The 27,851-nt window shown below is 39.1% G+C and overlaps 2 protein-coding genes across 7 annotated transcripts in view; one reads left to right on the top strand and one right to left on the bottom strand.

Annotated features, from left to right (window-relative positions):
• ATR (ATR serine/threonine kinase) overlaps positions 1-8,314 on the bottom strand; it is a 39,097-nt gene extending 30,783 nt beyond the window's left edge. For both annotated transcript variants that reach the window (XM_051782021.1, XM_051782022.1), the window contains exons 1-9: positions 8,137-8,314; positions 7,265-7,356; positions 5,788-5,931; positions 4,336-5,225; positions 3,426-3,613; positions 2,028-2,222; positions 1,581-1,807; positions 620-772; positions 278-476 (exon numbers count right to left, since the gene is read on the bottom strand). In XM_051782021.1, coding sequence (XP_051637981.1) covers positions 278-476; positions 620-772; positions 1,581-1,807; positions 2,028-2,222; positions 3,426-3,613; positions 4,336-5,225; positions 5,788-5,931; positions 7,265-7,356; positions 8,137-8,195 — 2,147 coding nt within the window. In that variant the 5' untranslated portion in view covers positions 8,196-8,314. The remainder of the gene's footprint in view (positions 1-277; positions 477-619; positions 773-1,580; positions 1,808-2,027; positions 2,223-3,425; positions 3,614-4,335; positions 5,226-5,787; positions 5,932-7,264; positions 7,357-8,136) is intronic.
• Positions 8,315-8,685: 371 nt separating this feature from the next.
• The window catches only part of PLS1 (plastin 1), a 43,019-nt gene continuing 23,853 nt past the window's right edge, over positions 8,686-27,851 (top strand). The window contains exons 1-2 of one of the 5 annotated variants that reach the window (XM_051782043.1): positions 8,686-8,816; positions 27,283-27,391. In XM_051782043.1, the coding sequence (XP_051638003.1) occupies positions 27,322-27,391 (70 nt within the window). In that variant the 5' untranslated portion in view covers positions 8,686-8,816; positions 27,283-27,321. Of the gene's footprint in view, positions 8,817-10,947; positions 10,968-17,009; positions 17,162-24,245; positions 24,561-27,282; positions 27,392-27,851 lie in introns of those variants that run through there. The other 4 variants (XM_051782047.1, XM_051782045.1, XM_051782044.1 and 1 more) reach the window with 4 other exon arrangements.

Raw genomic sequence — 27,851 nt, 5'->3', positions numbered from 1 at the left:
TAGATTTCATTGACAAAGATAGCTCCTTTCTCCTCCTTAATTTAAATGGTCTCTCTAGCCAGGAAAGGAACTTGCATACTGACATGGTAGTTGAACACTGTTCTGTCATACAGACATCACACACACCTATCCTATTGATATCTTATGATTTCTGTAACTGAGATCTAACAAATTCTGGATTTAATAGAAATTAACTTTTTTTTTTGGTGCTTGTACTACATTTCTTATTTTCTGGTTTTCTTCTTGCCCAAACCCAGAAAAGCAGATCAATACATACAAAAGCACTTTGGGAATCGTGCTGCAGGACTGCACACTTGTGGGATGAAGCAGAAGAGAGAATCCTTTCACACAAGTAGCCCGAATTACTTCATGGGGACTTTGTAGTGCCCAATGATAAATGGATTTTCTCCAATCCAGATGAATGTTTCTTGGGAAGAGAGACAGAAGGAGCACACAGTATGACTGAGTTCGGAGTGCTAAAGGGAAAAAACAAAGCAAACAATTACTTGATTTAAACTTTTAATACCATCAGTCACCATAAGAGGGCAAAGAAAATAATTTTGCTATAGAAAAATCATTCCAAAGTGATATTAGGTTTTATATACTTTAACATACTTACAGAAACTCTGTGCAGTTTTTTGACTCAAAACTAGAGGATCAAACCCAAACATGGATGGCTTAAAACAAGAATCATCAGGATGGCTGTAAATCCAGGGCAGAGACAGCAATGCACATAAGGTATCAAGAGTCTGATCACTCAGTGGAGTTTTCACTAGGGGAAAAAACAAAAAAAAAATCAAGAAAAATATACTTTTTCAGCACTGTATAGTTTATAAAACATTTTATGTTCTTAATTTGCTACAAAATGTTACTTTTTCTATCAACAAAGATTAGTATCACTATTCCCACATGTTGATATCCTACATTTTAGACATGTAATAGTAAGTCTTGTAGTGCTACATCAAAATAACCTAAAAACCTCATTAAACAGCTGACAGAATGTAATACATGAGCAGCAGAATGAAGTTGGGTATTTCTGGATTTGTGTGAAGACTCTCAGGTGTACTCTGGGATGTCTAAAAAGCTAAACTCAAAATAACTCTACAGTATTAGAGTCTGTCCTACACCCTGGTTACTTTTTTAAAAAAACACGCAAGTATTTTATATTTTTGGTACAATTCCTGCATGCCACATTGTTGAAGCTGGTCACAAGCTTTGAAATTGAGTGGAACTAAGATAATAAGGCATGCTGCCTCTGTGTGTTTTAAAAAGAAAACTGCCTGAAGTTTGTTCCTTTCTTATGTATTTTCACTATCCTCGTTTACTCTCTTGGTCAGATAAAAATCAAAAGTACAGACAAAGAGAAGTAAAACATGTTCAAAAAGGAATGCAAATTAAGCTCCCTAAAAGAGAATAATGTTATTTTTTTACTTTATTTAGCTTTTTTTTTTTTACAAGACTTTGAATACTGGCACAAGATCTAGAATTTCAGTACCTCTACCACAACAGACTAACACAGTCAGATGCATTCCTAATTCACAAATACAGTAAAAGACGTGTTAGTTTAAAGGATTTCTCACCTTGTGCATACAGCAAGGCATCAAAGATTTTCACTATTCTGTCAATCACTTGTTCTAGATTAACAATCTGTGTAGCAGCCTCTAACAGGTTTCTGCAGACTTTCACTACTCTTGTGATAAAATCAGAGGAAATCCACTTGAACTGTGTATTCACCACTGAATCTGAGGAGCTTGGAGAACTCTTACATGTGCCAGAGTTACACGGATGAAATATTTTATGATCTGTACTGTTAAAACAGAAATCACATGATCAACTCAACAGATTATAAACATTTAATATTGTACTGCTTGTAAGCAAAGTTATTATGAAAGTGGTTTTTTTCGAAACATACAGGACTTACCCAACACTTATGCTGATACATGGACAAGCATTAAAGTAATCTATGCCAATCTTAAGGACAGTTACAAGAAACTGTTGGTCTCACAGTTTCTCCTTGGTCCCTTTACCTGGCAGAATTTGTTGGGGGAGAGCAATGAACTATGCCCAGAGCAGCCAGTCGCAGAACCACAGCAATGCCTTCCACAGTCTGGAGAACATCCACTGGCAGAACTTCTTTCTCAAGAATGGATATTAAGGATGCAGCTTTCTCAGTGATGGCATTCCACAAAGAGCTCTTCAGTTTCATGTTCACAGGGCTACGTCTGTAATTTGACCATATTAATTATTTTCCAACACATACCTTTTCAGAAAAGATAAATCATCATAGCAAAACCAGTGCTAATCCATGTTTGATACAGGATTAGGAATATACCACATGAAGCTTTATCTTAAATGTGCTCTTTGGGAGGAAAAGAGACTAACTCTGAATTTAAGTATGACTCAAATCAGACTTCTCTGAAAGGCTATAAAGCCATAACTCTACAATCCTTGGAAGGTCTTAGTGGCCATAAAAAGCCAAACACACTCATCTTTGAGAAAGGCAAAATGAAGAGGATCCAAGGAATCCTCTAGCCCTGTTAGCCTAACCTCAGTCCCAGGGAAGGTTATGGAAAAAGTCTTCCCTGAACTGATATCTACCTGCATGAGGGACAGGAAGGTGACTGTAAATGGCCATTACAAATTTACCAGGGGCAAATCCTACCCTTGATTTCTTTCCACACTGAGAGAGGCAGCTCTGTGGAGAAAAGGAGAGCTGTTATTTCAGAAGACTTCAACTGGCTACAAAACTTGGCAGGCAAGAACTTGATGAAGGTCCACAGGACAAGTCCTGCAACTGCCACAAAATTCCTGATGGAACAGAACCAGCTGAGGGCTGGCTGACTGTACAGGAGCTTTGGAGAAAGTGACCCGGCGGACCCGTGGAAAAGTTGACTATAAGCAGTGTGACCTTGTTGCAAAGAAGGTCATACTGGGCTGTACTCAGGAGTGAAGGCTGATCATGAGCCCACAGCTGGAGTACAGCATGAAGCCAGCTTTGAGTGCCCAAATACAAGGAAGATCAACAGCTGGAGCAAGCCCAAGAAAATCACGGAGCTGAAGCACAGCACAGGCAGAGGCTGAGAGAACTGGCTTTGTTTACCTGTTCTCAACTAGATCTGTTTTAAGTACCTCCTGCTTAATAGCACAGCCAAACACATGATTCTGTCACTTTGTATGGATGCTCTCAGCTTTTCTGTTCTCAGTAGGTAAAAATAATTTCCACTGAACATATTAAAAATACAGTCTCTTTAACTAAAGCTTGGCTTAAAAATCACTGTAGATTTTGATCCTTCAAAATATCACTTGGATTTTTTCCCCAGAAGATACTTCAATGTGGCTGTTAAGAACTAACTGCCTCAAAAAGTTGTTATTTATTATTCAAGAGCCAAATTACTATAAAAGTACTTATTGAGTAAGTGTCATACATTGAAGGGGTGGGTGATTTCTTTGGATGCTTTGTGGGGAGGCTTAGTCGTCGCCTTTTCTCTGGAACTTCATCACTGCTGCTGCTCCACCCATCAGTGTCAGATGTCTCTTGCTGGTTCTCATGAAGCTCCTGAAGGATTTGTTCTGTTTGTGTTTTTAACACCGTATAAAGTGGACTCACCAGATACTGGGATGGACAAACAACAGAGGTACCTTACTTTCCAAAGATGTGCTATTATTGTTTCTGACTTAAAATGCAAAATTTCAAAATATTATGGTAACAAAGTTCTTAAAAACCTTTCTGTCCAAAAACTTAATTATAAGATGAAAGCTCTTATAAGCAATGAAGTTTCCTGTGTTACTACCAGAGAGGATGCAGCTTGCACAGCTGTTTCCCAGTTCCTGCCATAATACCTTGCTACCAAAGCCATCAGGACAGACACACAAAGTTTAAGAGACAACAGATACAATACACACATGAATGCATGGGGTAGAGGGAACACTCAGCACATCAACACCTTCCTGTCCCTAACAAACATGATAAAATCACATGGTTAGAAAGTAAGAACACAGGAGAATGGGAATTACTTATAAAGCTGCCCTCATATGAGTGTGCTCTAGGCCTTACTCCCATTTTATACTTTTCTGATGTTATTTATGATTACAGACAGTTCTGCCTGCATAGCTTATCAACAGTTCAATACATCTAAAAAACAGAAGAGTCCAGCTACATTCCACTGATCAAAGAAATATGACCTGTACAAAGATATGAAACAGTTAAAAAACAAGGAGTATCAACCTAAATATGCAACTAAAAATAGCATTTCCTGAATTTTCTTCTTTGTATAGGTGTAGGTTTTTGTATCTGATCTATTCACACAACAAATACCGTTTTTAAAATTAACCTACCTCTTGTTCCTCCTGAGTTCCAACCACATTCACAAAAATCCCACATATGGTACTGATATGGGCTTTTCTTACTTGTAAGGCAGATTCATAGCCAGTTGGAACGAATTCCAGAAAATACTGCAGTATATGGCAAAAAGTAGTTTTCAGCTTTTCAGACTGAAGACACCTAAACACATCCCCTTCAAACAGTGCACAGAGCTTCTCCAGCAGCATATTGAAGTAGACAGGTTCAATCTTTTTGTAAGAATCTGCTTCAAAAGGCAACAATGTCCTCACTAACAGTAAGAGTGGTTCTCCAAAGAGTTCTGATTCCTCAGTATCCATTTCAAGGGCTGACTGCAGAATTTCAAAAAAGACTGTGAAGAAAACACTGGCCAGTTGTTCTGGAGGTCCTCCTAAATGAATTAACTTCACCAGAAACTTCATTGCCAAAGTTTTAACTTTAGGACTGCCATACTCCAACAGGGAGCAGCCTATCCCCCAGAGAATAATATCTTGTCTGACAAAAAACACATCTGCAACAACATCTGTCAGAATAGACATTAATATAACCTCTAAACTTTCTACATTGGGCATACCCATCAGCTGTAATGGTGCCAATCTTAAATATCCCACTTTGTCACTTATACTGCTTGAAAATCTCTTTACAGTCACTGGCCAGATCAGTCCATTTCCCCTGGGATGTTTCTGTGCATCTCTTTCATGCAAGATGATTAAGTCTTGGAAAAGCTGCAGCAAGTCTTTAGTTAGTACTTCAAAAATGGAGCAACTCTTCATTTTAAACAGAAAAAGTAGAGAGCAAATGACATCACAAATGTTCTTGTGCAATGTGTTGCAGTTTGGAGTTGCAGCAATTCGTAGAAGCCTTGTTATGATCCAGTTACTAAATTCTAGGACAATAAAAGAGAAACAGCAAATGGAAAATTATTAAGATAAAACCCACAGTCTCCTAATAAGCACCTCCCTGGGAGCATATTGCTTATCAGTAAAACAAAGGAAAACTTGAGATAAATGCATGTAGGCCTAGTAAACAGAGCCTTCACTGGGACATTTATTCAGCAGATCCCACTGAAAAACAGGAAAAGAGGAGGGAGCAGCACATGGGGGTTGGGGTGGGAATGGAAGACACATATTTTCACTGGGTGGCTCCAGCCATTTTCCTCTGCCTAAAAAAAACCCTCAGGCAATGAGTACAGCATTTCTCATCAACATGAGCCAGGTAATACCACTATGCAACGGGAATGAATAACATCAAAATCTGTCCCAATAAACTGCCATTATCACAAGTGCAAATCCACTCACAATATTCTAAGTCTAATCATCATATTCACTTATAAATTTGTAACAAACTTCCACACCTGCCTTTCTCCCATTTCTGTTCTCTTGGATGATGTCCACAACTTTAAATCTTGAAAATACCAAGCTTCAACATAACATTTTCAACAAACTCACCTATGCAACTGCATTCTGTTTCCTCCTGATTTCCATCCACATTTATAAACATAAGGGGGGAAGATTTCATGATATATTGAATAAAATCAAGCAACATTACAGAACTTGGCTGCGAATCTGATTTCTTAATTAGTTCCAAAGCAACTTTAAAAAGAAAAAGCAGACAACAATATCTGAATTAGCATTGTAATAAATCAACTTCACAAATTTTGTTCACACCTAATGAGGATATTTTTATATATATAAAACACTATGATATGGTTTTGAACCTCCCAAATTATTTATTTATTGAGAGTATGCTTTTTTAATCCATGAAGATGATTTTGTGCATATGTACAACCCTCTGTGTGACTCCCAACTGTCTGAAGAGAAATATAAATTCCTCACTAAATAATATTAACACCACATGCACTAACATTCAGTTAACATCCTATCCAACTGTGTGATGAGTGAAGAACAGCAAATACCTAACATTTCCCTAGGTTTATAGTCTTGGTAGGGAAACAACTCTGAGAATTGTTCCAAATCTTCAGGAAATACAAGTTTTTAAATGGTAAATCCAGCTTACTGAAGCAGAAAGTTTAACAAAACACTAAACATATCTAACGCTGCTCCTTTGAAACAGGTATCTGAATCACATTGAATTCCACAGGGTCAGCTAGCACAAGAAGGAAACTATTTGAGACTCAGACAGCAGTTACCCTGAAAATTGATATGGCAATGATAAAATACACTTATGTATTCAAAGTAGTACATAAAGTAGATTGGATTTTTATTTTTACAGCCTTTCCTTTCAGTACTATAAAAGAATGAATGAATGCATCACCTACAGAGTAACATGGGTATGAATGGATCAATTCACCAGCCGAAGTATCAGTCTTACTGAGACAGTTGCAAGAAATTATAGCTTGGAAAGAATAAGTTACCCTTACTCTGATTCTCTTGGATGCAAGTGTACAGATAATTGAAATGATACTGTGATAGTGTATGTATTTCAAAATTATCAAAATGCCAGTGAAATACTGTAATAATTGGAACCTCAACATTATTTAGGGAGTACTAAAATAAGGGGTTTTTTAGAATTTTAATATTAAAAATAAAGCTGTTTACATCCAAGTATTTAAATTCTGAAAGAACACGTGATTATTAAGAATTGCAAGCTATATTATTCATTAACAATCACAGTACATGATACTCCTGCTTTTCAGTGTTGCCAGCACCTGTATTCATACAAGCCTGCACTGCAATTCCCCCCTCCTTTTTTGGGGGGTGTGTATGTGTGTGTGTTTAGGTTTTTTTCACTTAGGTAACTTCACATCATAACAGAAAATACAGAATTTATTACAAAAATAAGTCACAAAGGGTATTGTATTCAAAAAAAATCTTTCTGAGAATGAGAGTTGTAACTTGTATTTTTGGCAGGAATTACTTAAAGCATAAAGCATATAATTTTAAAAGACAGGGATGTAATGCTTACCAACATCTACATCTGTAAGAATTCTGTCAATAAACTGGCAGAGGATTTGTCTTGGTTTCTGCACAACTGTGTTGTATTCTTCTGGGCTAGCACTAAAATTAAAAGTACAATATTTTGATGTTATCCATTTTAAAGTACAAAGTAATTATTTGAAGTCTATCTCAACAACACAATATTAAACACTGATTTTTTTCTTCTAGAGTCTTCTAAAGGAAACACAAATTGATTTCTTGTTTGTTTGGGTGTTTTTTTTTTAATTTTCTTGTTTTAGTGACCAGCCTGTCACTCCTTCAGAAGTACAAAAGTTTTATAATGACCTGAAGTGCCTTTAGTTATGTAATTATGTTTGATATATATTAAAGCCACATCTAACAAACCAAAGGATTTATCCCCATGCTACTACCATGGAAGAAACCAGATCTGATGCAGAAAAAAAGCAAGATTAAGAACCTCTTTCACTTTTTGAACTAACCAGAATTATTCAACTGACCAGGTACAGATGACCGGGTAAGAAGTGTCAGCAGTGACTGCCCAGGGGACTGAGAAAGCAGTCAGCTCTTGTCAGGTCCCATCTCCAACATACAGTTGTGCCTTTACATCAGCCCCCCGACTAATATAGAACAAAGCTGCGCATTTCGTGCTGCCACTAAAACTTCAGAGCCAAACATGTCCCAGGTCGTTTGATTCACAGTGAGCGCACACAAACCCTGGCAGGTGGCGGGACAGGGGACCTGTCCCGCTGAGGGGCAGGCGCGGGCCCGGCTCCGGGACACCCCGCACAGCAGCGGGGCAGGAACCTCCTCCTCATCCTCATCCTCCTTCTCCTCCCCCGCCCCACAGCGCAGCCCACACACACACACGGCCCGTCCTACCCGGCGAGCTCCCGCAGCGCGGGGATCATGGAGGCCATGCCCAGGCCCTGCTCCGCCATCGCTGCGCTTTGAATCGGGCGGCGCTCCGCGGGGCGGGCACTGCGGGACGGCGGCCGGCACGGCACAAACCTCCGCCCGCCCCCGCAGCCGCTCGGCTTTAACCGCTTCGTCACCGCACACGGGCGCTCGGGGCTCCCGCGGGCTCCGCGCTGCCCCCGCGGGGCTCGGCAGGAACGGGGAGCGCCCGGCGGGGGCCGAGCGCATCCCGCCCAGCCGGGGCACTGAGGGGCCGCCGGCAGTGACAGCCGCAGCCCGGCCACGACGGACGGGGCTCCAGGGGACTGGAGGGGAGAAGCATCGCAGTGTTGAGGGGGGCTGAGAGCGAAAAGGAGAGCGGAGCGGCCCCAGTGTGAGGGGCGGCGAAGAAGAAACTTCAAAGCAGGCTGAGGAGGCGCCTCTACACCGCTCGGTGCAGCTCCCGGCCCGCCCCCGCAGGGCGCACCTGGGTGTCAGGTGCGGGACAGCCCCGCGGGGACCGGCCCCGAGCGACCCCCGCCCCGGCCCGCCCCTGCCATCGCCCCGCCCGCCCGGCCCGGCCCCCGCGCCAGCAGCAGCAGGTGGCGGCGGCGGCGCTGCGGGGACAGTGCGGGACATTGCGGGACAGTGCGGCCGCCGGCCAGGTGGGCAGCGAGCGGGGCGCGGGGGCCGCTCCCCGGCTGCTCCCCCGCGCCGTGTGCGGGGCGAGCGGGGCGCGGAGCAGCGGGAGGGCGCGCTGGGCAGGTGCGGGCTCGGCGCTCCGCCCCGCGGGTAGCGGTGCGTAAGCAGCGTTTAAAACACTGCTGGTTTTCTGGTTTATTACCGTTACTTTTTCTTTTTACCATATGTTGCGTTCTGTTCATGTTTCTTTCACGAAACGTTTAAATGTGTAAAGCTGGGACGGTGCCGGTGAAGCCCGCTGAGCAGCGCGGGGCTCGGGGAGCGGTGACCCGCGTGTGCCCCGGCTGGGCAGCGAGGCTGCGGGAGAGCGGGGTAAATAGGGTGAAATAGGGGTGCTGTGTGCGGGGAGGAACAGCAGAGAGAGAGTGCGGTGGACACTGAGCTCTGAGCTTTGTTTTTGTCATTAGGAGCTACGGCTCGTTCTGCGTTTGTTTATGAAGTTTGCTTAGTGTTGTTTCTGGGCTGAAATAAAATCCTCTCGGAGGCTTCTAATTCTGTTGCCTGTTTCCACTGTGCTAGGGCTGTTTCTCGCGCATGTAAAACAGCCCACAAGGAGCGTGCGTGTGTTTCAATTACTGAACCATGTCAAGTGGATGTTTTAAGGGAACCTGTTACTAACTGTTCATAGATGAATATTTTTGTCCTATGAGATATACGTATGTCATTTCATTAAAATTCTCCTGGCCTTTTAAAGGCTGGTAACTTAACAGGAACCTGAAGTACTTCGAGAAACTTCACGAAACATAACTGGGTTTTATCTTAGTTTGTTTTTCAGTAGATATTGCAATGTATTATACCAGCTGACTTTATAAAATGCTAGTCTTCCAAGAGGAGTTCCTAGAAAGAAAGCAAGAACCATGTAGCTTTGTATATTCTGTTAAGTAGAACTTAGTCCAGGAAGACTAAGTACATCTGGGTTTTGTTGTCGATGTTATTTTGAACACGAAATTTTCTACATAGTTTCAATTTAAAATATCTGTTATTGTGAAAACAACATTGAGTGTAAATTTTCAAGCCTGAGACAACAATCGCACTAAGAAAGGTGTAAATTGCACTGCTTGCTAAATTGTTGGGGAGTTAAAATTCCAGGGTCATCCTTGATGAACTTAAGAAAGATAGCAGGATGCTGTTGGTATCTTAGGAGAGTTCGAGCAGCCTGTATTATTCTTGAGCTTTCAATCCTAAGAAACAGGCTTTATTGAATTATAGGGGGGTTTTCTGTTGTTATTATTGTTGGTAAAGCGTAAATGGGGCATATGAAGTGCTTAATCAAAAAAATGCTTTGGCTTGGAGCTGCCCTGAGTCACCAGTGAGATCATATTAATATAGGTATTGTAGAAACACTTTCACCTGTGATAGGTAGAATGCTACATGAATTTATAGTGCAGTTTCTTTGAGCATTTACCAAACATGGAATTCAGGTGTTTTTTGGTTTGGGTTGTTGGTTTTTTTTTGGTAATGAGCATTTCTAACAATTCACCAAAAAGAGATCTCCTGCTCCCCAGTCTTCACTGGGAGTGAAGTTAGGAGGCTTATTTTCCCTTCCAATTGTGAATTCCCATCTACTGATTTCTTATCATATCATCAAATTCCTCCAGCTACCATGGTTTTGGAAAACTCTACGTGAGACTGCCCATAATAACAACTCCATTGTATTGTGAGGATATAAGAAGACTTCTAGAGGCTCTCCATAAAAACATTTTCATGGGCACTCACAAAATCTAGTGTCCTCCACAGAAACAGCAACTGAAACACCTGATTTCATTTCTTCCTTTGCTTGAGCACATGATAAGCTCAATAAATTCTTAATTTGTCTCATTTCTTCCTTATCTAATTATTTTGTACTTTTAGGTCCCTTGGCCCCCAGCAGGAGAAGGAAGTGTGTTATCATCCATCTGGAGGGAGTGACTTAATTGTTTATGAAAATAGTGTGCCTTGAGACCCTTCTCTATTCTTTTCTCCAATGCAGCTGTTCATATTGGTGAAAGGAGTCAGGTGTGCAGAGCTCCCAGCTTGCAGAACTTGGGATGGGTCAGAGAAGCTCATGTGGAAAGGTAGAACTAAGTATCAAATTCAGAGTATGCAACACTACCAAGATTTCTGCTGAAGCTGAGGTTACTCTTTTTTTAATTATTCTTCTCCATTCCCCACCTGAGCAGTCCTCTCACTGTATAGTTGCATGATTCTTCCACACCCAGGCCTCTGTCTTCTTTGGCTTTTCATTACTTCTTTACCACATGCCTTTGCAGGTCAATGTACTTATTTTAAGATCCTGAGAGACTTTGCCTTGGACCAGCAGGTCCGACAGTACAAGTGCATGTTAACTGTACTTTTGTTCCCTCTGTTGTTTAATTCTGAGGTATAATTGCTGTTGTTCTTGGGCTCATCCACTCTGTGGATGTGTGTGAGATGGTGGTTAGTGTAACTGCAGTTTGATGTCAGCTGTCTTGCAGGTAGGTAGTGAGTGTACTAAAGACATGTAAATGCACCAGTGTATTCCTCATGAACTGTAAGATGTGAACATACATGATAAGGGTGGTCAGAGGAATGCAGCCAAGATGGTGCAGGGAGATGCTGTGATCTGTGCTAAGTCATTTCCTTCAATATCAAGGTATGTGACAGTTTATCATCCACATGGCTGCTGTGCTGACACCCACAGGCTGGGTGGTGACTCAAAGACAAATTTCTGTCCACAGTCATGCGAGTGGTTGTCAAGACAGTGCCTGACCTTTGGACACAGAGCTCCTGTGCACTGTAAGAATGTGTGTTGCAGCACTCTCAGGTTTTATCTGTGCCTGGGCTGGAGTGGCACAGATTAAAACTTGAATATTGGTTTGCTGATTAAAAAAAAAAAAAAAAAAAGTCAAAAATTGAAACAGTAAATGGTGGTAAGGATAACAGGCAAGCCAGAAACCTAAAAGCGGATTATGTACACCCAACTACTAAGCAAAAACTAAAACATGTAAAAGAGGGGGGAAAAAGTGAGGAAAGAAAACATGTAACATTAAAATCTGTTTGACTTCTATGTATAATCTCAACAGGTCCTAGTCCTGCAAGCATTTATCCATGGGGTTTTTTGTGAATAGATCTGGTTATGTACTTGAGACTACTGATAATGCAAAGTAAAGTATTTGAGTATTTGGAGAGATAGCACGTTAGAGTATACATTCCTCTGGAACATGGTGTTATTATTTGTATAGGAGGAGTGATTGTTTTTTGCTTATCTTCAAAAATTTTACTGCTATTAAAAATTGTTGCCTATATATTTCTTTTTTTTTCTTACTTGATTCTTGCCTCCCAATATTTCTAGAAAAGTATTATTCCTGAGGCTAGTAACTGTGGAGGAGACTCACTGAAATGTTTTTACTAGCAGGATCAGTGTATAACATCAAAACTTTTTGAGCTGATAATTTTTGAATGAGAGGTAAGATGCCTGGAATTTAGTTTCCTAGGGCAAAATTTACAGAATCTGGAAATTACTCCTTTTTTAAAAACTTGTAGTAACAGTGATGCTTAAAAATCCCTTAATGAAGTGCAAAACTCTGTACTAGTCATGCTAGGAGAAATATGCATTTAAAATGTCATTTAAAGTACATTTGAAGATTGTGGCTGTTGAAATTATGTAGGTTCTTTTATTCAAATATTTCTTCAATGAAAATCTGAAAAACAGTACTAGCTACAGTTGCTACAGTTTTCATAGTGAAAAGATGTTGTTTTCTGAGAGATTTATTATTAGGAGATAAAATTTTCCATCTGATTCTCTGTTCTCTACGGATTAAAACTAGAATAGAGTTTATGCCTGGGAATATTGATGGAAGTTCTGCTAAATGTCCACCTTCTCCATTGCATGGCTTACCACAGAAATCAATGCAATAGAGGAGAGAGAAAGGGGATTCATGTTTTTGTCCTTTTACCCTCTTTTTTTGGAAGTCAAATAAATTAAACCTACATATGGTGGAATGGTACTCATTACTTTTTGGAGGAGGATATATTCTTTGGTGAGTATTTTCCCAGTACTTGGAGCTTGAGGATTGTGTCAGTGAAGGAGCTTGAAAATGAAGCAGTAAGAGTGACTTCTCTGTTCTCCAGTGTATTATGTTTGTGATAAAATTACTAATTATAGGATTTCAGCTTTGATTCAGCTGGTCACATGGAGGGAATGCTAAATGTATGTCATGGCTTTATTATTTACATAATTATTTGTTTCAGTGCTTCTAAATGTAACTGGATGAATTTGTAGCTTTTTATGCAGAGGTGTGTACTTGGTTACTGCTATTACATCCAGGTGTCCAAGGAGGATAAAGGTAGTTCTTCACAATAGCTCATCAGAGAGACTGGTATTGCTAAGCCTCAGAAATAAATTATGCATAAAGCAGATTGTGTGCTTCTACATGCATGCTTTTGGTGAGAAAAGGATTATCAACCCACTTTCAGGGCTCTCTTGGCAGATGTTTCCTTAATAATAATAGGCACTACCAAAAAAAAAAAATAATGCTAGGTCCAGTATTTCCCACTTTCATTCAATTAGTGTATTCATCCTTTCATCTCATTAATAATCAGTGGTAGAATAGACTGATTAAAAACACTGCCATGTAGAAAAGCTGAAATATTAGGCTGTATGTTACCGACAAGATTATATTTACTTGAATGCAATTTAAAGGATTTATCTCTATGTAAGAGTCAGGACCTAGCTCTTTTCAAACCATGTATTCCCTGAGAGGTTTTCTTTTCCAGATTTTTTATAGTTTGGAATGTTTGCTGATTTATAAAGCTCCTTTTTTTAACTCCACATCTCCCATTCTCCTATTTTGTTTGCACGTGTCCTGCTGTTTCTCTTTGCACTAATTTGTCCCCTTATAACAAAGGGAAACTAAAGTTAGGATGATATAAAGTAGTATGAAATTATTCTTTTCCATTGAGCTGATTATTTTTCTTCTGCAGTGTTTCTAGTCCTTCCAAGCTTGATGTATAGAATCAAGATATATTTAATTGAAGCTAGTGAGGTTTTTACCAGTGACATAGTTGGCATCAGGTATAGACTCTCATTCTTTCTTTTCTCCCCCCTTAGGTAGTATGATATATTCAGTGAGGAATAACTGAATATACATTTCATTTTACTTGTCATCGCCTGTATCAGGCACTTAATTGTGGCTGAATACTTAATTCTATGAGGCAGAATATTTTTCACACCCCAAATTATAAAATGTTATAGCACATAAATTAAAATCTTCTCAATAATTCCTTTGTTTTAAAAGAGTTAGTTATTGTGGGCTTAGGGTTGCATACACAGATAACTGTTTCACTAGTTTAAGGCCTGTTGGATAAAATTGTCTAAAAGCTGATATCTTGTTCATCTTAATCATTGACATTTATATATCTTTGATCTTTCCAAAGGGATTTCATTATTCTACTGTTACCAAAAATTTAAAAAAATAGTTAAACTAATGTGTGCACTCCTCAGAATTTCCAAAGTCTTTGAGGCCTGAAACTCAAACCTCCCGACTGGTCTCTTCACCATGGGCAAGGTGGTTTAGTCACGTCCTACCAAGGCTGCTCCCAAGAGAAGCTTGGCAGCAACACAAGACTTGTTTGTCATGCCAGAGCAAATCCCTACTTCTGGCACTGTGTGCTGTGATTGTTTTCATAGGGTGGTTTGCACCCTAAAATGGCAGCTCTTATGCTGTGGTGAAAGAGCTGCTGGGTCAGCCACGCTGGGATTTTTAATCTGGTTCTGTCTGATAGACTGATTGCCTTGGGGAAAGTAGAAATTATGAAATTGTCTATAATAATAGAAGCACATATTTCTGCTGCATTCCAAAATTTCTGCATGCTTTCTCTCCTGAAATTTCATTTTTTTTTTTTGGTGGTGATAAATCTGTGGAACAGACTCTTCTGCCATGTAGTTTAAGCTACCATTCTGCTTTTTACTAAGTAAATTAAGATCTAGGCATTTAAACTCAATAGGATTAATCCATATCAGTCCTCCTCAAGGAAACAGGCATATGTGGGATGAGTGATTGGGTGCTATATGGTCTCTGGGCACTAAGAAGTGCTTCATTAAGATGTCACTTCAGTTGTGCTGCTTCCTGCTGGACTCCTCACCCAGCGGGAGACAGACCAGCAATAGTGGGAAAGCTTGGGAAGGTGAGCATGGCACTGACTTGCTAATTGATTCTAGGAGCACAATGAGTATTTCTGTGTCATGTTTAGAAATTTAAAAATAGGTGTTTAAGTATAGATAATTGTTTAATGTTTAAGAGCATTAATTTTGGAGACTTGGAAATAGGAGTTATTTTTCATGAATTGTCACTGTAAAGTGACAGTAAACAATGTGACAGAGTTACTCAGTTTTTGTGGGAGGAACATGAGCTCCTTGGTGCAGACTTGTAGCTAGCTTAAAATACAAAATGTCTCATTAAAAATATTATGTGAAATAAGGAAATGTAAATACATTAAATTTAGGAATACTCAGAATTCATGTTTCAGCAGAGAGACTCCCTACAGAGGTAATCCGTCTTTCAGTATTTTCTGTGTTGTAAGAAAACAACACAGAAAAAAAAAGTCACTTTATGGGACTTTAGGTCATTAATTTTAAAGCAACAAGTAATTTTTTTCAACTATGATTTTTTGGTCGGTAAGGGTTGTTACTAACCTAACACTCTTCTGTGAGATTAATGTTTTTATGATACTTGTAAAAAGGAAATAGAAATTCTAGTTAATAAAATCATAAACACTTTTATGCATTGTTTTGCAACAGATGAATAAAATGTTAGATTTTCATTGTTTCAGTAGAAATGCATGGATATATCTTATATTTAGACTTCTTTTTTTAAACTCATGACTTTGTTGCATAGTTGCAATGTATGGTTTAAATGCTTAGGGATGTCTGTTCATGCTGCCAGCTCAAACTATTAAAAATAAAATTGTTTAAACCCAGGATTTTTAAAGGGGTTTTTTTTTTGGTTTCTGATATTTTTAAGAAAGATGGTAAAGTTTTCACTGAAGCATCAGAAATAGTTTTAATTTAATAATGTGATGTTATCTCCTAATCATATGAATCCTAAGGCTGAGATTTTGAGTAGTTTAGTTACAAAAAAACTTGCTCAGAAATTTCATTATTTTTTGTCTTCAAAATATGATTAAAAATGACAGTTGGCAACAACAACCGTAGATGTTTTATTCTGGTGTAATTATTAAGAACTACAGTGCCAGCAAATGAACTTCATGCATGCCCCAGATAGTCCTCTAGTTTGGAAGGTACAAATGAACAATACCCTGTTTAGCTTTAGTTACTCAGATTCCCTAATGTGCTGCTTTTATCCTCAGCACTTGTGCAAACATAGCTCCTTAAGGCTCTCAACTGGCAAACAGGTAGCACTTCTGCATCTGTGGACTCTGCAGAGATGGGTTTTGAAATGCTGCCAGTTGCTTTTGCCATGTACTGTAGAGGATCCTCCTTTTTTCTCCAGCTTGACCAATGAAAAAAGAAACCCAAAAATAACCTATGAATTTTCCATGACAGAAAATCCTGGCTTGCTTGCAGTATAGTAGCTGATCAGTCTAATCTAATAATCTTTTGAACCATGTGGAGCTGAAGGAGGCATTAGTGGGTGTCAGAAGGCCATACTGCCATCTGATAATTAATGGAAACAGGGAAAATACTCTGGCAACACACATCTATTTGGTACTATTTTGTAATTGCAATTAGCTGGAGTATGAAGAATATGTGGCTGTAAATTCAATTGCTGAGGGCAGAATGAATGCATGTCTGTTGTTACTCTTAATGATCTTCACATGATTAACTTCTGGGGTGACCTTAAAACTAAGTTCATTAGTAAGAGTTAGCTTGTGTCTCTCTGCTGGAGTTTTACTATTTGTAGCAAGCTGAGGTTTCCTGCTTTGGGATACCAGAGAGCAGCACAGGGGAGGATCAAGGCAATAGTTTTCTGGAGTGTTGCAGTTGTGCTGTTTTAAGATCTCCCTCCCCTTCTGCCTCTTGGGCTGTTTCTTCACCAAGAGCTTTGTTTGTAGTTTTGCTTTTTAAGTTACGCGCTAACTAAATGTAATCTTCGTGCTCAGAGAACTGAAAAATGGTTCAGTTAGCTTAAGAAAAGGATACTCTTCTGAAGTTAGGAATGCCATAGAAGGATAAAGCCTCTTCCTTAGCAAAGGGTAGGGAGTACAGTATGTCCTACCTCTCCAGCGGCACCGAATCTGGAAGAAATAGAGGCTTGGGACAAATACTGACAGCTTTGCAAAAGTTACTGTAAAACTCTCAGTGACACTGTGACAGATTAAACAGTCGAAGGTGAGTACACTTTGGTTGTAGTAGATGGAATGCAAAATCCAGCAAACTCTGAAAAACTGTGAAACAAGCGAAACTGTAATTTGTCACAGTTTTAAAACAAATTTCTAGTCCTTCCAGTTACAAAGAAAAGCTTGAAAAGTTAATCTGATAATAATGAGAAGTATCTGAAAACAGAAGACAGATGTCATTCTGTATTTCATGGGTTTTTTAGTTGCTTAGGTTCTGACTTGTGATTGTTTTTGAAAAGTTGGGTTTATGACTATTGCTTCTGGTTAGCTTTTCTGTTTAGTAATTAGCTAGCAGTGCTATAGCTTATTAGAGAAGTACAGGAATAATTAAAACATAAACTCCAAGTTGTGAATCTTATTTGAGAGTACTGGGACACCTGGAAAGCCCCTTTGTCAAATGAGGGTCCTGTCAACACATCATGAGCTCTGAGCATGAGTTTCTTACTGATGCAGATATTTCAATAAGAACTTCAGGATTTTTTTTAATCAAAATTTCCTTTGAAAATAATGCAGTTTTTATTTTTCATTGTGGTTGCATGCTAACAAAAGCTGCATATTCCTAAACCTAGACAGAGAAAGAAAGAGATTAAGTATCATTTGCTGGTGTGTCTTTTAACTTGCTCTCTTTTGCTGTTGTAAACTTGATATGTAACAGCAGCCTAGGCACAAAAGAGTGACTTGAGAATGGAGTGCCTGAACGAACTTGCTTTTATTAGTGTAGCCTTTCCATTTATATTTTAGTGTGGTTTGCTCTAATGAAATGCCACAGAGACACCAAGTTTGGACTTAAAATAATAATTCTGTTCTTCAGAGCAATTAGTGGTAATCAAATGGGTTTTATGAGAAACTGTTTCATAGTTTCTTATCAATTTTTCTCTATGTTAATTACAGACTCTTTCCATCTAACATGCATTTGCATGCTAAAACTGCTATGATGCTTTGACCTTAGTAGGAATTCTTCTTGCTACAATTTCTGGCTTCGGTGGCTGTTTTGTTGGTACAAACTGTATTTTTTCCTTGCTTTTGGCCCCAGCATCTGAGGCACCAGCTTCCAGTGCTAATTGGAAAGCATGATCCTTGCCAACTCTGGCCCTCCAGAGACAGGGCACTTTCCTGGTCACTGGGTGGATGCATTCAGAAGGGATATGCAAGCTAAGATACTCATATGGGTAGAGATGGGGGATATGGGGACACAGCCAGGGAGGTGAGGGTAGCCTTGTGAAATAGGAAGGGCAAAAGAGGTGCTTGGTGGGAGCCTGCACAAGTTCCCCAGGAAGAAGGGTCTAGCACACTTGTGGACAGGGAGGCCAAATGATGAGTTAGCCTGAAACATAGGTTTCAGACTGATTTTTGGAGAGGAGCAAATGCTCCATCCAGAGGGCCAATGATATTGTGAGATTGGTGAGAAGAGATAAGAAAAAATCACATAAAATGAAACAGTTTGTTAAATTGATTAAACTTGTTGAAACAAAGACAATTTCTGCTCAAGGCTCAGTCAGATGCTTCCTGGACCAGTGTAAACACTATTATGTTTACACATGTAAAGAAATTTCTTCCACGATTTCACCTTAATCCTGTTACTTTCTTGCTAATTAATTTGACTGTAGTTCTGCAATCATGGATTACTTGAATACAGACACTGCCATATGTGAAATGGAAAAGCATGATTTTTTGCTTTCAGAACAGTGCCTTCAAATGTTTAGTTTATAGTCAAAACCCCCGCTTCAGATTGTTGGATAAAAAGATGAGATGATGGGGTTGCCTCACTTCTGTTACCGTTATTATTTTGGGTTATTGTGGGCGGGCTTGGTAGTGGTTTTGAGCTGTCTAAGGAAAACACATTAATGATTAGTGTGAATAAAGTTTTTCTTTGGAAATAAACGTAACTTTAACTGTGAGAAGGAGCAGACCCAATTGTAACTATGTTATATACCAGAATCACAGAGGTGAAAGTGGCTCTCTCAAATGTGAGCCACACAGCGCTCAGGAATGAGTGGCAAGTTTCAGGAGTTTTATACCACGACCTGTGGATTTCCTTTGTGAGCACTAGTTTGAACTGTATCAGTAAAAGATAAAAATTATTCTAGACTCTGGACAGTAAGGTGAAAGCTAAAGCAACACTAAAATGATTTACATTGGCAGCATTAGTACCACGCCCACAAAGGTCACATGTATTACAATCCTAGTGGTTTCTACAAATGTACATTTTCCAGTAGGCTTGAGGAGACACTTGTTTTAGGATGTCCTCAACAAATGGAAGGTCTTCTGCATAATCTTGTGTCTCCCAAGGGAATTCCTCAGACCCACTTCTCCTGACACTGTTTTTGCCTGCTGTTTCCTGTCCTTGTGTGCCATTAACAGTGTGCAGGTTTTATTGCTGGATGCAAGACCTACTTATTGTAAAATCAAAATATTAGTATGTCTGTGACTTTCTGTGTGTATAATGAACTATGGAATTGAGACTTTGAGGAACCTTTCTGTTTACACTTGCATTTCCACAGCAGCACCAAACAAGAGCTGCTTCTCTCTCTTGCAGTTGCAATCTCCTTCTAATTGCAGTTATGTTGTACTTGAGTTATTTTTGTTTCTAAAGTTTTTCACTAGCTTATTTATAGTGTGATTATTAGAGATGCTGAAAGTCACATATCCAGCTGAAATTGTTGGAATACAACTGAAAAACTTGTTCTCAGTACTCTGGTACCTTTGCTGGGGTAATATGTGATAAAGTGCACGGTGAGCCTCTGGTGGGTGTCCTGCACTTGAATGCAAAAGTAACTAATCTCCTTTAGAGCAACTGGAAGGCTTGATTAGGGTGTTCCAGAGCTGAACTGCTGTAGGTTGGTGGCACACCTGAGTGTCTGATGTCCATACATTTAAACTTGTTTCCAAGCTGTTTGCCTACAAGTAGTAGGCTCAAACTTCTTTAAAAGGCATAACAGGACCATTCTTTCCCACTGTAAAATGTAGCAACTCTATTCTTGTTTATTCTATTTCATAAGCTGCTTTTATTCACAATGAGTTCTGAGAACACTTTTTAGTGAAAACAGTCTTACTAGAGAATAGTTGGTATGTTTACATTAAAAATTAAGTTCTTATGCCTTTTGTGTTCTTTTTCCTGATTAAATATTTATCTTGTTGAAGAATGTATTTATGTTGTTGAGGAATGAAAAACATGAAAGATGTTGAGATAGCATAAAAGGTAATTAAGACTTATGGTGTGAGTGTATTCAAGTTCTTACTATGCTTTCATTTTCCCTGTGTGCCTGTACTTCTCTTGACAGAAGTTGGATACCATGTACATGCTGGTGTTGAACTTTTACCAAGGCAAAGGTTCTTGGTAATAAAACCGAAAGCAAGTGCCCCTTTAGCAGATTTACTGTATCCAGCCCTTACATTGGATCAGAGCTTTTTGAATCTACCCATGTTAAAACTTCCCTACTTCCATGTAGGGAAAATTTATTTTTGTGTCCCTTAATTTGTAGCTTATTATGGCACTCGTTTATTATGTACACTTTGATTCTGTACTCCATAATTTATTGGAAAGGTAATATGTTTAAATTACAGAAAATATGCAGATTGTCCAGAATACTGAGTCTTGACACTTCCATCATGTAAAACATAAAGCTCCTCTCAAAAGTAGGATGATTTTGCTTCAGGTTAAGGGGTATATTGGTTTTGCAGCCAATCTGATTTTGTGTTCTGAGAAACCGAAGTGTTGCCTCTTATCAACAGATCTGTGAGAAAAATCTTGGTTTTGTATTCCTGACACTGATTTGCCTGGAATTGACAACTGCCTAAGAAAAATCTGCCTGAAAAAGCTACTTGTAAGCAGCTTTGTTCACATATGTTTCATCTGGAAATGGTTTGCTGTCAGTAGGGAGCCCTGGACACACTGTACTGTGGAAATACACAAACTGAACTTCTTGCTGTTCTGTTACCTGGAGAAGTGATCTAACTACAACCAGTGTTAGGAATGACTGTATTTATAAACCTCAGAAAACACAGTTAGAATGTAGTAACTTGTGCTCATGGCTCTGCAGGGTTGGGGGTATTGACTTGTGTCACCTCAGTGTCCCAGTTTCACAGAGAATGGCACTATTTCAGATTTGCTCTTGCTGTCACAACAGGGGATACAAGTCTCAGCCCTGTGCTGGAGGCAGGTGAAACTTGTAAACTCCTAGTTAACCAAAACAGAATGGGATCTGAGATAATCCATTTGGGCAAATTCAACCCAAAATGTTGGTGTTGCTAGGTTGTAAACACGTGAGGTTTGCAGGACGTTTCAGGAAAGCTGCTTCCACAAACTCTGCATGCAATAGCCTTTTTCCAAAATTGCTTGCCTAGAAGTGGTCCCTTTGGCATAGGTAAGGTTTCCATTGATATTTTTTGTTTGGAGTCCTGAATGCAACAACCCAAAGCCCGGGCAGTTTGAGCTGCTCGTCAATGATGCATGCAGAGGAAACGGCCTGAACCTGATCCTGGGGATACATTTGCGTGGCTGTTCTGTATCCCGGCAGCCAGAGGAAGCTGGAGGCATTTTGTTTGGATGAAAAGGTATCTTTCTGAAGTAAGCTTTTATCTGCTTTGTAAGAGAGTTACTCTTAATCCTGACCCGAGCTTCATGAAATGAATCCGTTCCTATACCAGAATAAGTGAATTCAGATCAGGCCCACGACCAGTCTAACAGATATCTTGGCTTGTTTTACCCTTTATTCACAAGTCATCCAGGTTTATCCTTAAGGCATAGTGGAGATGTTGATTTTATTATTCACCAGAGTTACTGTACTACGATAAATAAATTCCTATGGAGTGAATAATTAATTTCACTGTAAATCTAGTCCTCTTTACAAGAGATACATATTTCATGGACACAGAATTTATCACAGTGGCTGGTTTGATAGCCTTCCTCTAGCAAAGATCAGTATATACAGTTTGGAAGAAGTTAAAAATACCATTTTTCCCATCTTAAATTGCACCTTATTCACTATGTAATGCTATACATAAAAGACTGAGGAAAATTTTGTGGTTTATTAGTTTGTATGTTGAAGAACAACATTTCTTCATTGTAATCATCTAACTTGTAGTGATTACATACTTTTGATTGTCATAAATGTATCCAGCCATGTTTACAAGCCCAGGCTGAGAAACCTACTCTGAGTCTTCCAGGTTGTGAAGCCTCAGATTGAGTGTTCGGTATGTAAAGACATTTGCTCTTTATACTACTCTGTTAATAACTGTAACTGATACCATAATTATACCTGGTCTCTTTTTTCAAAAACTAGCAATGTGCTTGCAATATCTTATTTTTATATATATGCAGGTATATGTATGTATATAGCTAATTGTATATTGCTCTCCTGTTTTTAGGGTTTACAGGCATCCTCTTTGCTGCATTAGGAGTGGATCTATTTTTGTACCTTCTTCCTTTATAAGACCCAGTGCTCTTCCTTCTACAGGTGTATTAGATTAGTTCTTTCTATGTTTAGAGAACTGTCCACACCTGGAACGCTGTGTTCAGTTTTGGTTCCTGCTCACGAAAAAAGATGAGGACAGGCTGGAAAGGGTCCAGAGAAGGGCCTCAAAGATGATCAGAGAACTGGGAAGCTGCCACAGAAGGAAAGGCTGAGAGAACTGGGTTGGTTCAGCCTTGAGAAAAGAAGGCTTAGGGGAGACCTTATTACAGTGTTCCAATATTTAGAGGGTGACTACAAAGTGGATGGAGACTTTCCCTTACAAGGAATCCCATGGAAGAGAGGAGGGGTAATGGGTACAGGTTGCTCCTGTGGACATTCCCATTGCTCACAAGAGGAGTATTTTTCACAATGAGAACAGTTAGCCATTGGAATAATCTCCCCAGGGAAATGGTGGATTCCCCAACACTAGACACTTTTAAGGTTTGACTGGACAGGCTGCTGGGCCATTTTTTCTAGACCGTGCTTTTGCCAAGGAAGGTTGGAGTGGTGATCCTTGAGGTGCTTCCCAACCTGCTATTCTGTGGTTCTGTGACTGTATTCTGCAGTCAAGGCTTCTCTCACTTTGGATAACATAGAGTGTATTTCTCTCATATGAATGTCTCCTGCAGCTTTTTCACAGATATGGGAAAGATAAGCTAGCTTTCCATATCCTATGCTAGTGCAAACAATAATAATAATAAAAAAATTATGAAGGCACTGAAGTCTAATGATTATTCATTTTGTCATAAAGATTAAGAGCATTATCACAGTAAGATAAAAAGTTAATCTCTAGTAAGTTTAAAAAAGAGTTAGTCTCCACTGCTGTTTTATTACAGACCACTAGTGAAACACATACAATCATTTTTGCTTTCACGTTGTTAAACAACTGATCTCTTTGGCCACTAATCATCTTTATAATTGGAGGTCAAGAATAATTTTGGCATAAGTAAAAAGATTTTTCCAGCTCAGTTTGGGAGGGGAAACCAAAACATAAAACAAACAAACTTGGGCAGTTTTATCTTCTTGAAAATACATCAGAAACCTTTGTGTGTTCATATTGAGCTAACATTCTGTTTCACTGCTCAAATCTTTATTATATGCAAATATTTCAACTAATTTTTAATTAGCATTTCCTCTTCTATCCTTACTGACCAAAGGGAATATGTGATGCATATTCTTTCTTTAAAGTTCTTTTTGTGTGTCTTATACTTTATAATGCATTATTTTCTTTCTGAGACTGGATAGAACTCCTAGTTTAATCTGGCAAGAGATTAAAAAACAGTAGTAGTGCTCGAAAGCTGTTCTGTTCTCATCACATTGACTTAAAGAATCATGGATAGCTAACACAGGAATACTATAAGTTAAAGCATGTATTTTTGTGGGGATTTTTTTCTAATAAAATCTATAGCAGTTTGATTCAAAGCCCAACAAGAGAAGCAGAATTTTCACGTTTTGTAATTATAGACAGTACATAGTAATAACCAGCTGGTTATTGACATAAAAGCACAACCTGTATATGCAAATTAGGCTATCTTGACTGTCATTAGAGACAACAGCTTTAAGGATGATGCAGCAATAGATGGTATTTGCAGCAGGGACAGAGGAGGTGTGTCCCTGATGCCAGAAAAAAGAACAGCGACAAAAGAAAATAAGCTCTCGAGTCAGCATTTGTAAAGTCCATTGTCATTGCAGTAGCAGCTGCATGTGGAAATGAGGCAAATAGAATTTGAAATGAAGAGCTGGAAAAGAAATTGCCACTTGCCTGCAGGGATGGAGACAACTATTGGGCCTGATTGCCAATTAACTGCTCTATTTTTTTCTGACAGCTTTGATAACAGGTCAAAAAAGTGGCAGGAACTGCTCCTTGACCTGCTCACTTCATCCTGTGTGGTTGCTCAGCCACAGATACTCCACTGCACACAGAGAAATATCATGATGGTTGGTATCTGTATTGTGTTGGATGTGGACAATTTCCAGGAGACTCCAGGGAACTGTCTTTAGACACAAAAAGCCTTCCAGGCGTGGAAGGCAGGCTAGGGATACATGAATATTGTCAGTTCATGTTAAGGATATTGTCAAGGACTAAAAAGAGGATCCAAGGGTGCTTTTTCATTATTAAAACAGTGTTTGTACCTACCCTGTGCTGGGGCAGCAGGAGACAGTTTGATGTAAGCACAGACTACAGACAATCAAGGTGTCATCTGAACACCACCAGAGTACAGAGAAACGTTCTCTCTAAACGAATGTACTTTTCAACAGGTAGTCACAGTTCCAAGACAGGTACCTTTGGAGGCTAAATCTTGTCAGAATTGCCTGTGCACCGAGTCATCTTGGGTGCTGATAAGCCTGGGTGTGCAAGGTATTTATTAGCTTAGATAGAAGGTCCCTGTTTCTGTATTGAAATTGTCTGAAATGTCTGACTAGTTTGGGTGTTGTCTCTGATGGTTCAAACTGTCTCTCCTGAATGCCAGAACCATGATTGCAGTACTTCTGCCATTTAATTGACCAGCTAATTTACCCTGTAATGATATCATAGGCTATTTAAGGCTGTCTCTTTAGAGCAGAATTATTAGCTTTATTTATCTGCTTCATTCAAGAACAGATGTTTCTACTGTGTAACTGAAATAATCTACATCTTTGGAAATCAAAGATTGCTATTTTCTGAAGTAGAATATGATGTGAAATCTAAATCATGAATCATAAAAGGGCAGCAGTGAAACTAATTGCATTGCAACTTTTCAGAAATTGTTTCTCATAAAATCTGACTCATGATAATGGTAAATAGTTAAAAACATTAATAGGACGACAGAAGTGATGTTGTCTTTTACACCTGCATGGCTAAATAGTTCACTTATGCTTTGTCGTGCTGTTTCTGTGTTTCAGAGCACTGTCATCTGTTTCTTTGCAGATTTGGAGTCCTTTAAATTTCTTTAGTAATTTGGATTTAAGTGTTTTATTTTTTCACCAATTTTTCCACAATTTTTCATTATTTCTTTAATTGCCAGACCAGGTTTCCAGTGAAGGTACTTGCACTTCCAGAAACATCTGTGTGAAGGGTAATTTTTTTTTCTGAATATATATTTTAAATATCTTTTTTCTTTTGAATATGAAGACTGTACATGCTATTGGTAAGCTTAGCAAAATGGATAAGTAGGATTTTAGTACTTAAATAAGATCTAGTGACATGAAGGAAAAAGACTTAACTTGCCACCCACACTCAAGGCCATATCCTGTGTGACCTGCAGGAACAGTCCCAGTGAAGACACAGAAAATACTAACCCAAGTAAAGCAGACAGGAGCTATTTAGAATAACCCACTGTTGTTTAAGAACTCTTTTTACATAGCATCGTGGAAGAAAAGCTTTCCACAAAAGGTGGGAAACAAAGGGACAGTCTTTCCCAAGGGCATCCAGCCTGAGCCATGATAAAACTAGTTGTTGAAGGCAGGTTTCCCCTTCTAGAGTCTTGTCCAGTGGGTAACAGTACTGTTCTGTTGATATGCACAATTTTTGGGGAACAAGCAGCTGCATATAGCAGATCTGAATTTAATTACTATGAGCAAATGATAGCTTGGTCATTACAGGACTATTTTTTTTCTTGCTCTAATGCAAAAACACTAAACCAGAAGGGGAATCATTCACAAGTATAGAGCAACTCTGATGGAAATACTTATGTAAGATGGATTTTTGCCCCTTTTGGCTTATAAGGTAAAATCAAAGATTAAACTTTGATGTTTATGGAAGGCACAGCCCCACCTGCAGCACGTTGTGTTCTCTGTCTCCAACCAGGTGCTGTCAGAGCTGAGTGCAGGCAGGTGGTGCTGCCCTGGGCTTGCCTTGTGTGTGCCCATGGCACGGGCACAGTGGGAAATGGCAAATACAAGCTTGGGTATTGAGACAATTGTGTGTGGCTTCTGTACAAAGCTGCACTTAGTACCAACAAGTCTGAATCATCCTGTTGCAGTAAAGCTTCAATGAGAGGAAATAGGCAAAGATCTGTCATGGGGATTTATTGACCTCTTGCCTTCAGTTTTGTTTTGCTTTTGTATGGAGGTCAGTAGAGAAAGATTCACACTGAGACTCCAGTCTTTGCTCAGTAAAAGCCTTCATTCGGCTCTTTGGCAGTGTTATGAGACAACAGGGTGTCAAAAGAGTGGTGCAGGTCAGGAGCTGTGAAAAGGCTCCTCAGTGTTCACCCACAGATTGTAGGCAGGTACTTGAAAGTGTCCCACTGAGGTTTATTGCTGTGTAAATGCTGGAATGCTCAGTGCTTGGCAGCACTAGATCCTAACACTAACCAGTACTTGGCAATGATACTGCACTGCACTTAGAAATTGATGTTTCTAAAAATGGTTTTTTGAAGTGTAAGGAGACATAAATGTTGGAAAACCACTCAAGCATGGAGGTAGATTACTGGTCCGTGCTTCTATGCAAATGGAAGCACCAAGTGTATGTAAACAGGTGCTGCTGTTGTGAATTCCCAGTCCCTATTACTGAGTGAAAAGAATTGTTGGGTATTTGAGGTACTTTAAAGTGTTGTTTGTAATGTTAATGTTTTAAGTGTGCTAGGCCTGGACATGTCATTGTGTTGAAAAGGTCAGTAACTTATATGTATGGAATAAGGAATTACAGCCTTATATCTTTCCTGTTTATTATTATTAGGTATAGACAATTGAGGACGACAGTTCCTGCTGCCCAAAGATGGAAAACAACATAACTACTATATCTCGGGAAGAGCTTGAAGAACTAAGAGAAGCATTTGGCAAAATAGGTATGTTTTAAATAATAAAACAATAAGGATGCCATTAACATTGCAAAACTTTATGATTTGTGGAAGAAATCTTTATGGATCACCTTATTTTGATAGGGACGTATTTTCCCTCTTTGTTGCTGGTAATATCTAATAAAATAAGAATGTTTGCATACAGCCCCATATTTTCACTAAAACTATGTGTGTTAATTTCTTTCACCTTCAGCACTGAAATCAGATGTATTTTCTTGCTGGGCAGTTGCCATTATTTGTGCCTTTGCATATGCTACATAATAGGTCTCAAAATTCAGTTTTTTGATTTCCTTAAATCTGCAAAAAAAGTTTGATTAAGCTTCGGGTCTTATATATTTTCATGTTAGATTACTGGCACTTGGGTTTTCCTTTACTTTCATGCTTTGGTGAACTAATAATTCCTCTTTTCATTTATTCTATTGGATTTTACATTTTAAGTAAGCCAAAC

This window comes from Manacus candei, unplaced genomic scaffold (genome assembly GCF_025592945.1).
Source record: "Manacus candei isolate 608988 ecotype Guabito, Panama unplaced genomic scaffold, ASM2559294v1 h1tg000015l, whole genome shotgun sequence".
Classification (NCBI taxonomy): domain Eukaryota; kingdom Metazoa; phylum Chordata; class Aves; order Passeriformes; family Pipridae; genus Manacus; species Manacus candei.
This window is presented reverse-complemented; position numbering and strand designations above follow the sequence as displayed.